At 42.8% G+C, this 16,813-nt stretch overlaps 1 protein-coding gene across 1 annotated transcript in view; it reads right to left on the bottom strand.

Annotated features, from left to right (window-relative positions):
- Window positions 1-7,599: 7,599 nt before the first annotated feature.
- Itih6 (inter-alpha-trypsin inhibitor heavy chain family member 6) overlaps window positions 7,600-16,813 on the bottom strand; it is a 30,404-nt gene continuing 21,190 nt past the window's right edge. Inside the window, 7 exon segments of the mRNA XM_051179362.1 lie at window positions 7,600-7,862; window positions 8,919-9,296; window positions 10,716-10,829; window positions 11,056-11,091; window positions 12,273-12,365; window positions 14,369-14,546; window positions 14,548-16,415. Coding sequence (XP_051035319.1) covers window positions 7,651-7,862; window positions 8,919-9,296; window positions 10,716-10,829; window positions 11,056-11,091; window positions 12,273-12,365; window positions 14,369-14,546; window positions 14,548-16,415 — 2,879 coding nt within the window. The 3' untranslated portion in view covers window positions 7,600-7,650.

Below are 16,813 nucleotides of genomic sequence, written 5' to 3'. Positions count from 1 at the left end.
TTGTTTTAGTGTAAGCACATATTGCTATGAACTTCATCTTAGCACTGATTTCATTGTGTCCCATAAGTTTGGGTATGCTGTGTATTCATTTTCATACATTTTTGGAAAGTTTTTAATTCTTTCTTTATGTTTTATGTCTTAACCCATTTTTCATTCAGTAGTGAGTTGTTCAGTTTCTATGAGTTAATAATGTTTCTGTTGTTGTTGCTTTAATCATTGGTGATCAGATACGATGCAGGGTGTTTTTCTTAGGTAGGGTTTCTGTTGCTGTGAAGAGATGCCATGATCATAGCAACAACTCTTATAAAGGAAAACATTCACTTCATTATCATCAGGTTGGAACATGAAGGTGTGCAGAGAGACATGGTGCTGGAGCTGAGAGTCCTACATCTTGCTGGAAACAGGAAATGGTCTGTGACACTGGGAAGTCTGAGTGTATATGAGACCTCAAAACCTGCCTCCACAGTGGCACACTTCCTCCAACATCTATTCCACAAGGCCACACTTCCTAATAGTGCCCCCTCCTTTGAGGGACATTTTCTTTCAAACCACCACAATGTTATTTCAATTTTCTTGTATCTATTGAGACTTGCTTTGCATCCATATATGTGCTCAACTTTGGAGAAAGTTCTATGAGGTACTGAGAAAAATGTATATTCTCTTGTGTTTTGATGAAATGTTCTGTAAATATCTGTTAGGCCCATTTGGTTTATAACATCAGTCATCTCTAGAATTTCTGTTTAGTTTTTGTCTGGATGACCTGTTTTGGTGAGAGTAGGATACTGAAGCTTCCCACTATCAATGTGTGAAGGTAAAAATGTTATCTAACTTGTAGTAGTGTTCCTTTTACAAGCTTAGGGGCACTTGTTTTGGGGGCATAGATGTTAAAAATTGCAATGTCTTCTGACTTAAGTCCCACTCCATGAGATGGAATCCATACTTCACACTGCTTGTGTCACCAAGAACTAGACAGACTAGATAGCCCAGAGACCTATGGTACAACTCAATACTACAAGACTTTAAAAAAGTAGTGATAAAATGACTCCTAATGATATTCTGCTATACTCACAGATCAGTGTCTTATTCATCCATCATCAGAGAAGCTTCCTCCTGCAGCAGATGGGAACAGATACAGAGACCCACAGCTAGATATTATGCACACACACACACACACACACACACACACACACACACACACACACACACACACGAGAGAGAGAGAGAGATAGGAGAGGGGAAGAGGGAGGGAGGAAGACAGAGGGAGAGGGAGAGAGACACTTTGAATCTTGGAATACACAGCTCTAAATGGGATGTCTCCATCAGAACCCTCCCCTCAGAGCTCAGGGATCCTCAGGGAAGAGGAGGCAGAAAGACAGTGAGAGCCAATGGAGTTGGAGGGCACTAGGAGAATAAGGCCCAATAATCAACATGATCAACGTTCATATGAACTCACAGAGACTGAAGCAGCATGCACAGGGCCTGCACCAGTTTGTGCCAGGTCCTCTGTGCATATATTATAGCTTTCAGTTCAGTGTTTTTAATGAGACTCCTAAGTGTGTGAACTTGTGGGTCTCTGATGCTTTTGCCTCCTCTTGGGCCTTTTTCCCCTTCTGTTTGTTTGCCTTGTCCCGTTTTGATGTGATAGTTTTTGTTTTTATCTTATTACAATTTGTTTTACTATGTTTTGCTGTTATCTCTTAGAATCCTGTTCTTTTCCAATGAGAGACAGAAAGGGAGTGAATCTGGATGGGAGAGGAAGTAGGGAGGAACTGGGAGGATTAGAGGGAGGAGAAATTGCAATCAGGATATATTGTTTGAGAAAATAATTCACTTTTAATAGAGGTGAAAAACAAAAAAAGAATTGTAATGCCCTCTTGGTGGATTTTTCCTTTGATGAGTATGCAATGTTCTTCCCTATCTCTTCTGATTAGTTTTGGTTTGAAGTCTATTTTGTCAGATAGTAAAATGGCTACAGCAGCTTGCTTCTTAGGTCCATTCTCTTGGAATATTTTTTTCCATCCTTACACCCTGAGATGATGTCTATACTTGATGTTAAAATGTGTTTCTTGGCTGCAGCAGCAGGATGGATCCTGTTCTCGAATCCGTAATGGCAGTCTGTCTTTTTGTTGGAGAATTGTGCTACTGATTTGAGCGATATCAATGACCAACGATTGTTGATTTCTATTATTTTGCTGGCCATTGTCTTTGTTGGTGGTGGTGGTGTATGTGTGCTCCTCTTCTTTGACTTTGCTGATCTGGGATTATATATTTTCTGTGTTTTCTTAGGTTGAAGTTTTCCTTATAGCACCTTCTGTAGGGTTGGATTTGTTGACAGATATTGTTTAAGTTTAGTGTTATAATGGAATGTCATATTTTCTCTATCTATGGTATTCAAAGGTTTTTCTGGGTACTTTTGTTTGGGCTGGCATCTGTGGTCTGTTATTTCCAGGCCCTGGGTGTTTTGTGCTAGAAATTTTGTAGATTTAACATTTTCTTTACAGACATACCCATTTCTTATATTGTTTCTACTGTTGTATAATGTTGGTGAAGCTTGACTCTACGGTTCCTGTTTGAGTGCCTAAAATGTTCATTTCCAGATTTCCCCCAGTTTGGGTTTCCAGTACTGATTCTACTTTCGTTAATTTCCTGACCCTGTTTTTATGTTTTCATAGATTTCTTTAAGGGAGTTATTCATGTCCTCTATAAGGACCTTTATCATATGCATGAAGGCTAATTTAAGGTTTTTTTTTGTGCTTCAGCTATGTTGGAACACTCAGGGACTGCTATGTTAGGTTGCTGATCTCTAGTGGAGATCTAAGCTGTTATTGATTGTATTTTTTTATGTTGATTGTATTTTTATTTTATTTATCTGCATCTGGGATTAGGAAGATTATAATTTTAAGTGCTGATATTTGGTCTTGTCCTTGTTGGTGAGTGTTTTGTTCCTTAGTTTCTGTTTCCTCTCTAGTTCTTAGGAGAGTGTGTGGCTGTGTGTTGCCTGTAAGAAAATCTTCCTGGGTCCTGATAGTTGCTGGCACTGAGAATTCCAATTAAAATTTGTTTCTGAGTATTGGTACCTAGGACTTAGGAATGACCATGGGCTGAGGTGGTGAAGGGTCTTCTTAAGAAAGAGGAAAGTAGGGAGTTTCATCAGGATCTATTTAGTTAGTCCCCTGGGAGTGAGGACTGTGCATGTGGAGAGGTCACAGCAGAAGGTCTGCTACAGAGCTGGGGATGAGACACTGGGGGGAATGTAGGGAAAGGTAAAGATATGCAATTAGCCTACTTGCCCCCCCCCCATTTGGAGTAGCCTCTGATTTCCAAGGGAGTTCCTGCTGACACTGGAGCCAGGGACAAAGCAATGAGTGGACATATGGAAGTTTGGAGGGGGAAGATAAGCATGATCCCCTGGATATGTGTACAGCAGGAGAAGGGAGGCTGCCACGGGTGTTCTTCTACAAATCTGGGGATAAGACTGAAGGATGGACTTGGAGGAGCAGAGGGAGAGGTAAAGAGCTATAGTTAGCTTACATGTTTCCTGACCAGAGTGTGCCTCTTAGTTTTTAACGTTTCTATATCTGTGTATCTGTAAAGACCAGTTCTATATAATTCTATGTCTGCATGTGCATGCCTTGTCATTGACTCTATTCCCCCAGAGTGTTTGTGCCAGTTTTCTTGTGTCTCATCTCCAGCTCACCTTGGCATGTTTTCCAATGTTTGTCATTCTCCGCATTCTTGTGTGTCAGTGGTATCTTGTAGACTCCTATCTATATACCTCAGTGTTTATGTGTTAGTGTTAGGACTTTGTTTTGTCTCTGAGATTCATTTTCCATGTGCTTCATTTCCTGTGCCAGTTCTTTGTGTTCTAGTATCTCAGGTTCTGTGTGTTCCTTTGTGTGTGTATACCAGTGTCTCTGTGTACCAGTATTTGATACTATTGCCTGTGTATTATCTGACACCTGTCATAGAGCTTATGTGTGTGTTAAATATTTATTCATGCCAGTGTGTCTGTGTGTTTTAGTGGCTATGCATGTTTTCCTTTGTCTGTATGAATCATAATATCTGTATGACAAGCACTTGGATTGTGTCTACATAATTCAGTTTCCCAAGATTTATGTAGACCAATGTTTCTGTGTCCTGATGTCTGTGGTTTCTATGGTATGCTGTGATCTAGTATCTGTATGTCCTTGGTTGTCGGTTGTCACTAAATCTGTATCTTTTTCCAACTCTTAGTACTTCTCTATGCTACAAATTATATCAGTCTCTATGTTTCAGTACCAGCATAGCCCTATCTCTGGGTATCCCTATGACACTGTATTCTTTACTTCTGACCTCTTCTCCATGTGCTTTGGCTATATGTTTAAATGCTTATGTATACTTAAGCTTGAATGTACCTGAGATTTATCATGCCTCAAGCCTCTTTTCTAGCATATGTATCATCCTGTCTCTGTGTGCCCATGAAGCTGTGTCTCATTACTTGTTTATCTAGTGAGTTGGTACTGTTTGAGTGTGTGTGTGTGTGTGTCCCCTTTTCTGTGTGGCACTTAGTTTTGTTTGTTTGTTTTTTTGAGACAGAGTTTCTCTGTATTGTTTTGGAGCCTGTCCGGGAACTATCTCTGTAGACCAGGCTGTCCTTGGACTCATAGAGATCTGCCTGCCTCTGCCTCTTGAGTGCTGGGATTAAAGGCATGCACCACCAATGCCCAGCTAGCACTTAGTTTTTATGTACTCATGATTATCTACAGTTTTTTTTACATGTTTCTCAAATTTTGTATATTCAGAATTCTTCACATGTCTTTGAATCTTTGTGCATCCCTATGTCTGTATATGCAGAAACTTTACATGGTTTTGAGGGTATTTGCATGCTGACTACTGGCTATACAAGGTGACTGGGTACCCTCCGACCTCTGTATCCCACTCTCAATTTGTTCTTATTTCTGTGACCCTAACTCTTTGCATATACTCTGTGATCCAGCACATGTGGTCCTGTATTCTGTGACTGTGTGTCCCTAAGTTCCTTTGTTACAGTGTCACATGCTCATGGTCTGCGTATGCTGCCTTCCATGTGCCTGATACAGAGGAATCTCCTGGTCTGTGCATATCCAGAACTTCTTTTCTCATGTCTAAATCTCTGGGTTTTGCTATAGTTTTCTTCTGTCTGTCTATCTCTTCCACATTTTGTCAGTGTCTCTGTGTGACAACTTCTAGTGCTGAACCTGTACTCTCCTAGTCCCCGAGTCTTTGTCTTGGGCTGCACAGGATGGAGTCCTATTTCTGTGAATTTATTTATCTGAGTATTTCTCAGCATCTGTTTCTTTCTGACTCACTCTCCTCCCTATTTTGTCTAGGGACTACCTTTATTCCTTAGGTTTAAATCACTCTTCTTATCCCTTCATTTGTTGCATGATATGTATCACTGCTACAGCTGTCCTTAGGTATATCAAGATTCATTGTCAGCTGGGCATTGGTGGCACACGCATTCAGGAGGCAGAAGCAGGCAGATCTATGTGAGTTTGAGGACAGGCTGATCTACAAAGCTAGTTCCAGGACAGGCTCTAAAGCTACACAGAGAAACCCTGTCCCATTAAAAACAAAACAAACAAATATAAAAAGATTCAATGTCTTTGCATTTCTACCTTTCTCATCATCTTCTTTCTTCTGATCTGTATTCTGTGTCTAGTTTTCTTTTTCTTCCTATCCCTATTAATTCGAGGCATATCTATCTATTTCTGTTTCCAGATTGACCCTATGATCATGTGACTAGATTTGTGGGTTCATATTCCTATGTCTACTACTTCTACTGAGTTTGTATTCTTCTCTATTGCTGTTACTACATCACAGTTCTCCCTTGTACCTGTGTTTTCTTGTGCCTGTGTTGTCTGCCTGATTTCTATCTCTTTTGGTAGTTTTCATTGTTCAGGGTTCTCCTTCTTTGTTTATAGATCTTGGAGTATGTGGATCTCTGATGTTGACTTGTTCTTTCTTTGCATGTACGGATATCACTGAATCTTTGCCATTGGATCTGTGACTACACGATTTCTGTTTGCACACCTTGTGTGTCTCTTATCATTTCATCTCCACTTATGCCTACAAATCAGAGTGTCAGTATATTTCTATGTTTCTACTTTTTCATCAGTGGTTGGGTTTTGGACTGTGACCCTGACTAATGTCTCCCTGGTTATCTTTGTATCTTTATGTCTCTGGGATCTCAATATCTCTGCTCCACTCTGAATCCCTGTGTCTATTAGTTTGTATGTTGTTATGTCTCGATCTTCACATTTGTCGTTGTGTGTTTGGCCCAAAATCATCTTATTTTTGTTTCTTTGCCTTTCTGTGAAGGGACAGTAACTCAAAGTCATGGAACCACTGAACCCCAGCAAGAAAACATATGTTTCAATCTCTGATATAGTCACTTTGGCACTCCGTTCTCTTTAAGTCTTTGTGTCCATGTGTTCATGGTTTTTCTTTTTATTAAGCTGCTGTTTTTGAGTTAGGTCCTTGTCTTATAGCTCAGGTTGGCCTCAAACTCACTATGTAGCTCAGGCTGGCCTTGAAATTGTAATCATCTTCTTGCCTCAGCCTTCCAAATGTTGAGATCACAGGCATATGGCCCCACATCCATGTTTCATTATTCTGAGTTCCCTGTACTTTGTGCTGCTATGTCTCCTCTGTCACTGTATTTCCACATTTGTGCTTTGTGGCTGTTTTTCTGCATATGATCTATGTCTTTTGTTGCATGCCTACTGCTACTTAAAGGTTATTCTTGTTCATCCATTTATTTCACAAGTATTTATTAAGCACTTACCACTTGTTCATCCATTTATTTCACAAGTATTTATTAAGCACTTACCACATGCCATGAACTGTGGCTACATAGAGGATCCAGGATAGATTCTTACTCTCAGAGAGCCTACAAGTTAAGCCAGGATCCAGATGAGTAAATACATGATTATTATACAATATGAAAAGTGCTATGAGATTGGATGGGACATACAATAAGTCCCATCTTAACCTCATGGAAGGCCCAGGAAATGCCTTCTAGGAGAGGGTACAATAAACTAAGACTTGGAAGATGAGCCAAGTTTACCTAGATAAAGGAAGAGTGTCCCATACAGAAGGGTGAATACATATAGAAGTCCAATGATGGGGACCATCATAGCTTATTAGGGGAATTCCAAGAGCTAAGGGTACACTGTAGGAATAAGAGAATGCTATGCCCAGGACTGTCTCACGACTCAATGAAGTTTTGGTTTTAAGAAATACAGTCTGTGGGTCATGAAAAGAGAAAATGAAGTTGGAGAGGCAAGGTGGAGGTGGGGTAGGGGTTTCTGCAGGGGCATAGGGGGTGTTGAGGAGATCAGAGTATACAAGTGTGAAATTACCAAAAAATGAATAATGAAGAAAGTCACTTTCAGGGCTAATGTGCATTTGGAGGGAGCAGAGAATCACGACGTGAGAGTACTGAAGGTTTTGGGCCTAAAGTTCTGCTTAGCTCTATCTTTGTGTTTCCTGGTATATTTGTCCTTTATCACATGTACATGAGACCTTTATGTGCACCTCCATGGACCCAGGCCTGTGTCCTGGTTGACTCCATGCCCTGGCCTCTGGATCTCCCAATTTTATACCTCCTGGCTCTAGGTCCAGGAGCCATCACAGAACATAGGCAAGGTAGGGCTGACCCAGCAGCTGTTCCACATGAGAGCGTTTCACCAGCCAGCATGAAGTCCAGCGGGGATGAAGCCTTGGTGACTCTTTCAGCAGCTTCTTGCCTAGTACCACGGGCACACCTGGCCCATGGTGCTTCTGTAAATAAGATCCAGTAGGTCCTGTAACCAGCTGGATGTCAGTATGCTGAAACTGTCCTGTGGGAGAGAATATGTAGCACCAATAAGAACACTGGGGAGGCCCGAAAGCAGGGAATGAAGGCTATAGGAAAGGAGAGGCTAGACACTGTGGAAAGCATGAAAGAGCCAGATGGGACAGGCCTGTGGCGTGGAAGTGGAGAGGCAAGATAGCAGAGATAAAGAGAGCAGCTGGGCTTGGGGAAGACAGGAAGATACAGAGGCTTAAGGAGTCCCAGCAAGGTGAAGACACCTGTTTGACCTGCCACCTGTCTGACCCTCAGGTGCTGCCAGGGTCTTCTAACTTCTTACAGTCTGGCTACCTACAACCCACCTTCACAGAAGGATAAGCATGCAGATGATGCTCTAGAATGCTAAGACCTTGCTGTGTCGTCATTCTCTGTTTAGAACTTTTCATGGCTTCTCCCTGCCCCTTGCTTTTGAGATAAAGTCAAATTCCTCATGTTGACATTCAGATTGATTATGCCAGCACTAGCTCCTCCAGTCTCCATTCCTTCCTGCCACACTACTGCGTAGCCTTCCAGATACAAGGCCCACCCTCTTTGGAGAGGTCTTTCTTGAGCTCTGAGGCTGGGGGACTTTTCCTGCTATCAGTTACTGTAGCTTCCTGTGCAACTCACTCCATACTCATCCCTCCTTGTGATCACTAGTCTATGGCTCACTCCTTTTCCCATATCAGGAACTTCCTAAAGCAGAGTTTGGCTTCCATTTCTCCTTACAGTTGAGAGCACGGAATGTGAGGGGTGCACTAGACCTTCATCCAAAAGAAGGTTTCTGGGCTGGAGAGGAGGCTCCGAGGTTAAGAGCACTTGCTGTCCTTGTGGAAGTCCTGAGTTTGGTTGCCAGTACACATATGGGCTCACAAACTTCTTTAACTCTAGTTCCAGGGAATTTGAGGCCCTGTTTTTGCCTCTGGGGCTATCCAGGATACACATGGTGCACACACATAAGTGCAAGCAAAACATTTGTACACACAAAAATGAAAAGAAAGAAAAAGAAAGAGGTTTCTGTTAGAACTGATACACTGTGGTCCCTTTCAACGTCAGTGGTACTTACCCATTAGGCCACGGGCTGAGGGGCTGAGGCCTGAGTCATTGGCCACATAGAAGCCCAAATGGGATAGCTGTAGTGTGCTGGGGTGTCTGTAGTGGTGACGAAGGATGAGGAAGTTGAGGTCGGGCCCAAGTTGGAGGGTGAGATGGGCTGCAGAAGCTACATGGAGCTCCAGATGGGGCTTCTTCACCAGGGCAGACTGGTCCCAGGGTAAGTTCATGATGCCCTCACCTTGCACGGATATGGAACTGAGGCCTATAGTGATAGTGTAGGCCAGGGGTTTTTCTGAAGTGATTGTGATGATCTGGAAGTATGTACGGGTCTGGTCCTCATGGCCTGGTCTTGGTGGTGCTCCAAGCAACTTCCCACTCACATGCAACCCTGTAAGGGGGAAATGCAGGCATAGAGCACAGGATTTCACCCTGGCATTCACATATTACACATTGCACATGCAGGTGTGAAGTTTCAGATGACAGAATTCCCATTTGTGGCTAGGATGCTGTCTCTCAAGTGGAAATATTTCCACCATGGTCCACCCTGAGCTGTGGTTGTTTGCTTGTATATGTGAATGTTTGCACATAGCTGTGTGTCTGGTTATATTCTGATGAGTATCTCTTGAAATATCAGTGTGTGTACATGTTAGAAGAAGATGGCATGTTACAATGTGAAGTTTTGGTTGTATGATTATATGTGCCTCTGGATATGTTGGTGTTCTAGGTCTTGGTTGTTTGTAAGACATTCCGGTGTGTATAGTGTCAGTATGTATGCATCCAGATGCACATCAGTGTGTACCAGGTGACTGTTTCTGTGTACTAGTCTACTTCATGTGTCTGATGTGGCAGAGTATATGTATTACTTCAGTGTGATTGATTCCTAGGCATTGAGATGAATCTTGAAGCATCTGGGCTTCTATGTCTGAATGTGCAGATGTATATGGGTTACTGTATGGTCCATATTTGCATATTTATAGGTAAACGAATGTCAAAATAATTTATCATATGCCCTGGTGTGTGTGTGTGTGTGTATGTGTATATATATGTATATACATATATATGTATATATATCACTATCTTAGCAGTTTTACAAATGTGCTTGTTTTCCATTTTTTGTACTTTTAAATTTTATGTATTTATTCATTTATTTAAATGTTGAGTTATTGATTTTTGAGACAGCATCTTACTATGTAGCTCTGGCTATCCTGGTATTCACTATGCAGACCAGGTTGGCCTTGAACTCATAGCTATCCTTCTGCTTTTGCCTCCTGAGAATTGGGATGAAAGACAGGCACCACTATATCTAGCTTTAGATTTATTTGTGTATTATCTATATGTGAATGTTTTACCAGCATGTATGTATCCATACCATGTGCATGCCTGGTGCCTATGGGGTCATAAGAAGGTGTTAGATCCCCTGGAACTGTAGTCAGACGTTTGTGAGTCATATGTTTGCCTTTATATGTATTCTGGTATATTACAAGGTACTATATATGTAATTATTATTCAAGGTACTATATATGTAATTATTATTTTATGTTATAAAGTATAAAGTATATAAATATAGAGAGCATATATTATATTTGTACACATATGCATTACACAGATATTATATCATACATATCATGTGTATATATTATAGGCCCATAAGTATCCAGAACTGTAAGCCAACAGTATATAAAATATATCTTTATTTTATATACTCTAATATAAGGTATATATAATAAAGTGCTAAATATGTAGGGCTGTTAACATGAGAACACTCAACTGTGGTCTTGTGTGGGAATGGAGCGCTTGGGGTTCTCACCTGTCTTAGGGTCCTCTATGAGCTGCAGTAGGTCCCCTGGGCGCCCATCCAGTGTGAAGCAGATCTTTTCTCCTGAGTGAGGAATGTGGACCAGAAAGTGGGGGTCCCCATCCACTGTAAGGCAGGAGTTGAAACTCTAAAGTTATGAGTCTTAAAGGAATGGGAAAAAAAGGGGGCAAAGAGGAGAATGGAAGACCATCTATTTTCTAAGAGAGAGGGAGAAGAAGGGGGAGAAGGAAAAGAAGAAAGAGTGGGAAAGAGAGGAGGAGAAGGAGGGAGAGAGAGAACCCAGTGTTGGTAGGTTGCAGTATACAAAGTGGTAGGGGTGTGAGTGATTTACCAGATGACGAGAAGGTGAAGATGCCTGGCAGTGTGCCTGCAAAGGATACATTGATAAGAAACTGACCTAACACATTCTGAACAAGTCTAGAACCCGCCAGCTTCTGAATACTAGGTAAGGGTCAAATTTCTGAACTCAGTATTACATTTTCTGGAATTTATATCTCTTGTCTTTTCTTTATACTTTATCCTATACTAGTCAAATTGACTTGTTTGTTATTGCTTTTTTTTTTTTTGAGTCAGGGTCTCACTGTATAGCCCAGATTGGACTTGAACTCTTGATCCTCCTTTCCTTAGCCTCCAGAGTGCTGTAATCACACATAACCATCACACTTGACCCTGAACTGGCTGTTATGATTGCCTTGACTTTTTTTTTCTGCTTCCTGTTTTTCTTGCCATTTGGAATGTTTTCCTTTTCTTTTCTTACTTAAAGTCAAGTTCTACTTATCCTTCAAGGCCAGACCAATTGATGGATTAATGGATTATTAGAAAGTGATTGCTCTAAAAGCTGGCTTGTTCTGTCTTGCTGAGTGATGACTTGCACTCCTCTGAGATTGTATAGAATTCCCACCATCAAGTAGATTCTCAGGAGATGAAGCCACTCATCTGGACCTCCCAGAATCCAGAATCGTGAGCTGAACAATTGTCTCCTCTTACAAATTACCCATGCTGTAGAATTCTGTTACAGCAGGAGAACATGGATGAAGGGAATGGGAGCTGTCTTGCTTTTTTATTGGAAAAATTTTCATACAATACACTTTGATCATGTTTCCCTCTCCCCAATTCCTCCCAGATCCTTCGCACCTCCCTACATATCCAACTTTGTGTTTTCTCTTTCAAAACAAACAAGAAATAAAACAAAAATGAAACAGAAAACACAAAAATTAAAAAAGCTAAAGACCAGTAAGATAAGGAAACTGTTCAAATGAAGCACTATGAGACAAAAAAAAAATCTACAAAAACACCATTGAATTCATTCCGTGTTGGCTAAAATGGACATAGGACCTGCGCTGATGTGTGGTTGATACACTCAGTGAGACTTCATTGGAGAAAACTAATTCTCCAATAACTGTTCAATTTATGGTAATTTGTTACACAGTGATAGAAAATGAATACATTGCCCCTGTTCTGGGCTCCCACACTGTCAATGAAAATTCCAAATGACATTGAATATAAACAAGGGTTAGAGGAGTCTTTGCCAGAGGGCCCCTTGTTTACCTTTTACTAGCTCCACGGAACTTTCCTTAGCGTCCATATCACGTCCAGCTTCTCCCAGGATCCTCTCAGAATTGCCATCCCAGTGTGGACTTCCTGCCAAACACAAAGAAATAAAAGGAATCTTTCCCATGGCTGGGTCAAAGAGAAGACAGGGTCTCACTGTGCAGTCCAGGCTCGCCTCCAACTACTAATCCTAATGTTGCAGTCTCCCAAGTGCCAGAATTCTATGTGACCTCCATGTCTGGTCCTTTCTTCCTTCTTACTAGGAGAGGCCTTACTGGCTACCCAAACTAACCTGCGTATGTCTATACCCGTCACAAGCCCTTTCAAGCTCTAATACACTCTGATTTCTTTCCCATAGCACTTATACATTCATCTGTTCATTCATTCACTTATTCTTCCAGCCACTATTTAGGCATCAAGGTATGATGGTGAGAAAGACATTTCTCACCTGGCGAAATATATCATAGTCAAGATTATCAATGGTGGTGGATGCAAACACACACACACACACACACACACACTGCTTTACTTCCTTGGGCTGATCAAGGAAGTAAAGGCCTAAAGCGGCCTGTGGAGGAAGGTGTGTAAGAAAGCACCAATTGAAGTTTTAGGAGCATGGGAAGGATGAAGACTATAAGAAAGGCAGACACATTGAATCAAGGAGAAGCAGTCAATAGACAGAAAGAAGTACCTGAGTGATGACCCAATGTAAGGAGCATGGAAGAAAGCAGGGGTCTAGAGTTCAGAGGCTAAATGGAAGAGTGGTAGAAGGTGAATTCAGTGTGGCGTGGGCATGCAGAGCACACCATGCAGGCCATAAAGAAGACTTTGAACTTTATTCCAGATGTGATGGAAATCCTTGAGGAGCATTATGTAGGAAAGGGACATGAATTGATTTGTTTCTTTGAAAAATTTCTTGGCCTGCAGGAGACTGGTAAGGAGGCCAGACAAGCTATTTTAGATGAGAGAGTAGAGTTTGTCCAATTTGTGATAGTGGCAGTTGGGTTCATGGGAAGTCAGTGGATTTGGAAAATAGATTAGAAGTGACATCACAGGATGTAGAAGTAGGTGGGATATTGGGGGACTTGAGAGACATGGTATATCAAAGATGTTGCTCAAATTTGTGTTCCTGTGAATTATTGTTACCCCCTAACCCTTTCTAACCCTCTGCTATAATGTAACTCAAGAAATTCTTCTTTTAAAAAAACTCGAATAATGAAGTGGTGAAACACATTTCTTTCTTTTTTTTAATTTAAATTTGAAACAAGCTTGCATGTCAATCCCAGTTTCCTTTCCCTCCCCTCCTTTCCTGCTCCCCTCAAACCCCCATCCCATCCCCTTTCTGCTCCCCAGGGAGGGTGAGACCTTCTATGGGGGAATCTTCAAAGTCTGCCATATCATTTGGAACAGGGCCTAGGCCTTCCCCCATGTGTCTAGGTTGAGAAAGTATCCCTCTTTGGAAACAAATTTCTTTGGGGACCAGAATGTATGGGTTCTAGTCTCGAACTAGCTGTGTGACATTAAACTAGTTGTTTAACTTCTCTGTGCTTCACTTTTCCTGGGTATAAAATGCAGATATCAATAATTTTACATGGGGAATTAAATGCTAGATTATAAACATGATATGAACGGAAATACCTGTACATAGGGAGAGCTGGAAATTATTATTTTATAGTCTTTTGGAAATGTCATGGCAATTGCCATTATTTTCTATGAAATTTACATCCCTTTTATTAAGTGTGACTGTTCACAGAGCACACAATAACCAAGCAGACCTGCCCTACTTAGTGATGTTCCAATTTATACTACCACATTCCTGTTCTGCTTGGGAGTCAGCAACCATTCTCTTTTTCAACAAGACAAATGTCAACACCAGTTTAGCCTGTTTGCTTCTGTTTAGCCTTTCCAGTCTTATCTGCCAAGCCCGCTGATTCAGTGCATGTATTGAGGTATTGAGGTCTAGAAATGTTAACTAGTCCAAAGTCCCAAAGCAACCATGGAAGCTTTTGGAGCATTACATACCTCCTCCACTCTCAGCTCTTTGTGCTCACACCTCCCCCGCTCTGCCTTGGCCTTTTGCCACCAGCACTCACCATCTTTGTCAGGAGTAAGGAAGGTATAGAAGACTGGTGGGTTCAAGGACTCCACGAACTTGGTCTCTACCATAGACTCTGGCAGCAGTTGGAGCTTCTCTGGGAGAAGAGGAAGACTGCCAGTCTCAGGGAGAGTGCTGGAAGGCAGCAAGATTGGGAGATTTTGGGGAGATGCCTCCTGGTATAGGATCAGAGCCATCGGTTAGGGCCATTATTAGAATCCCTGGCAGGGATGATCCCAGAACTTGAACTTGCCTGGTGCTCTTGGGTCCTAGCAGCCACTCTTGCTGATGCCAGAGTCTTTCAGTGGGCAGCAGAGAGATCAAAGTAGGGGTAAAGGAAGAAGGGAGAGGTTCTCCAGGAATAGACGTAGGCACAGCACTGCTGGAACTTGTGGAACTTGAGAGTGTGATTGAGAATGTGCTAAGGCTTTCAGGAACTAGTGGCCTGGGCCTGCCAGGTAATGGGATTTGGGCATGATAGGTAGCTGGGGTTCTGGATTTGGAAACTAGTAAGCTAGTAGAAGTTTGGTGAGATGAGACACTAGGTTTAAGAGATGAAGGCATTTTAGGAGACTTGGGCAAGTCAATCCCTGATCTAAGGTGTGGTAAATCTGGGGAAGTCTTGGGAGCAAGAGCCTTGGAGCTAAAGTGTAATGGGTGTTTGGGTGTCTGAAATGTGGACACAGATTTGGGCTGTGGCAAGCTTTGGAGTAGCTGTGATATGGGTTCCCCAGGTTGAGAGTATGATGGGGCATCTGGTAGAGGTTGGGCATCCGATGAAGAAGGAACTTTGGAAGGAGTAAATGGATTAAAATGTTTCATAGTGCCACCTTTGGGCTGGTCAGGGCTGACAGGGTTTGGAAGTAGGACCTGTGTCCTCGAAGTAACAAGAGATATAACACCAGGATTCTGGTGTGATGAAGTGGTGGGCTTCAGAGGCAATGGGACATTAGAACCTGAAGGCACAGGGGCAAGAGGTTTCATCTTCAGAGTTGTCAATGGCAAGGTACTGGAGTCTTGTGTTGGAATTTGGGACTTAGGTTGTACTGAAGTTCGTAGGCTATTGGAACTCTGACTCAGTGTCCCCAGTTCCTTGGAGCTGGGCACCTTCTTTTTAGGGGCAGAAATAGTTGAGGTTGGTTTTATGGGCCTTGATTTGGAAGAGACCCTGAGAACCAAGGCTTTGCCTGTTCCTAGGCCTGGGCTTTTGCTGGGTGAGGGTGTGACTGTGCTTGATTTAGTTGTGGATGGCTGGCTCATGGATTCCTCATTGGTCTTCTCAAGGTGCACAACAACCAGTGAAGTCAGAGGTGTGACAAAGTTGTATTCAAGGGATAGGTTGAGGGCTTTGGCAGTCAGCAGATGGCGAGTGGTAGTGTCCCGGGCTTGGAAGCGTGACTCCAGCAGCTCCCCAATAGTGACATAAGCCCACAGGCGGCGGATAAAGTGGGCTACATTGAGGGTAGGTTTCCCTGGGCAACCAAAGGCTTTCTGACTGCTGTTTGTAGCTTCTTCACTATGGTGGGCCACGAGAAGCTGACCATTGTGGCCACGGGCTGCTAGGTGGATGCCCAGTTCCTGTTCACCTGGTTGCACTTTGCCAGCCACCACCAGCTCAGAGCCACAAAAATAGTTAGGGAAATAGGCCTCAGGGGAGGCCCCAACCAAGCCTCCCAGATAGTCTAGGTGCACATCTGCAAGCAGAGGCTTGGAAATCTCCTCATAGAGACCCTCTAGCTGCAGAGCTGCATCAGTGTCCTCATAGATGCGTTTTGCTTCGCCCCTGTTTTCCAGGGATAAACGGCGCAGTAGCGAGAAGTCAGCATCATCCCCAAAGGCCAAGCTGAAAAGAGATACCCTGTGTCCCAACGCCTGACGGATGTTGGAAAGGATCGCACTGGGAGTTGTCACACCGGCTGTGGGCTCCCCATCTGTCAGGAACATGATAAGAGCAATCTGCCCCACACCACGGCCCTTTCCAGGCTCCTGGTTGCTATGGTTCAGCACTGAAGCAGCTGTCAGTAGAGCTGCGTTGATGTCGGTCCCTAATTGGGGAGCAGACTGTGAGATCACTTTCTCAGGCCATTTCTTACCCCCACTGCAGACACACTCCTACTGCATCACGCTCCCAGGCTCATCCTCCCCACTTTATCTTTTCTCATGCTGTTCCCACTGACTATCCCTCCTAACTCCTTCACTCTCGCCCTGGTTCACATGACCTGATAGTGGAGCCCATATGTCCTTGTCTTTTATCACTCCCTGTCCCAGACCATTCTTTGATTATTTCCCAGAGAGCATGTGTATGTGTGTGTGTGTGGGGGGGGGGTTGTTTCATTCTCTAGTCAGATGACAGCCGCCCAAAGAGCACCACCACCTTCTTCCCACAGGGGAAAGATTGTTTAGATGACAAAGAGTAGATCTGGGAGAATGAATTATCTGAGAC

The sequence above is a fragment of the Phodopus roborovskii genome, unplaced genomic scaffold, assembly GCF_943737965.1.
Source record: "Phodopus roborovskii unplaced genomic scaffold, PHOROB, whole genome shotgun sequence".
Classification (NCBI taxonomy): domain Eukaryota; kingdom Metazoa; phylum Chordata; class Mammalia; order Rodentia; family Cricetidae; genus Phodopus; species Phodopus roborovskii.
This window is presented reverse-complemented; position numbering and strand designations above follow the sequence as displayed.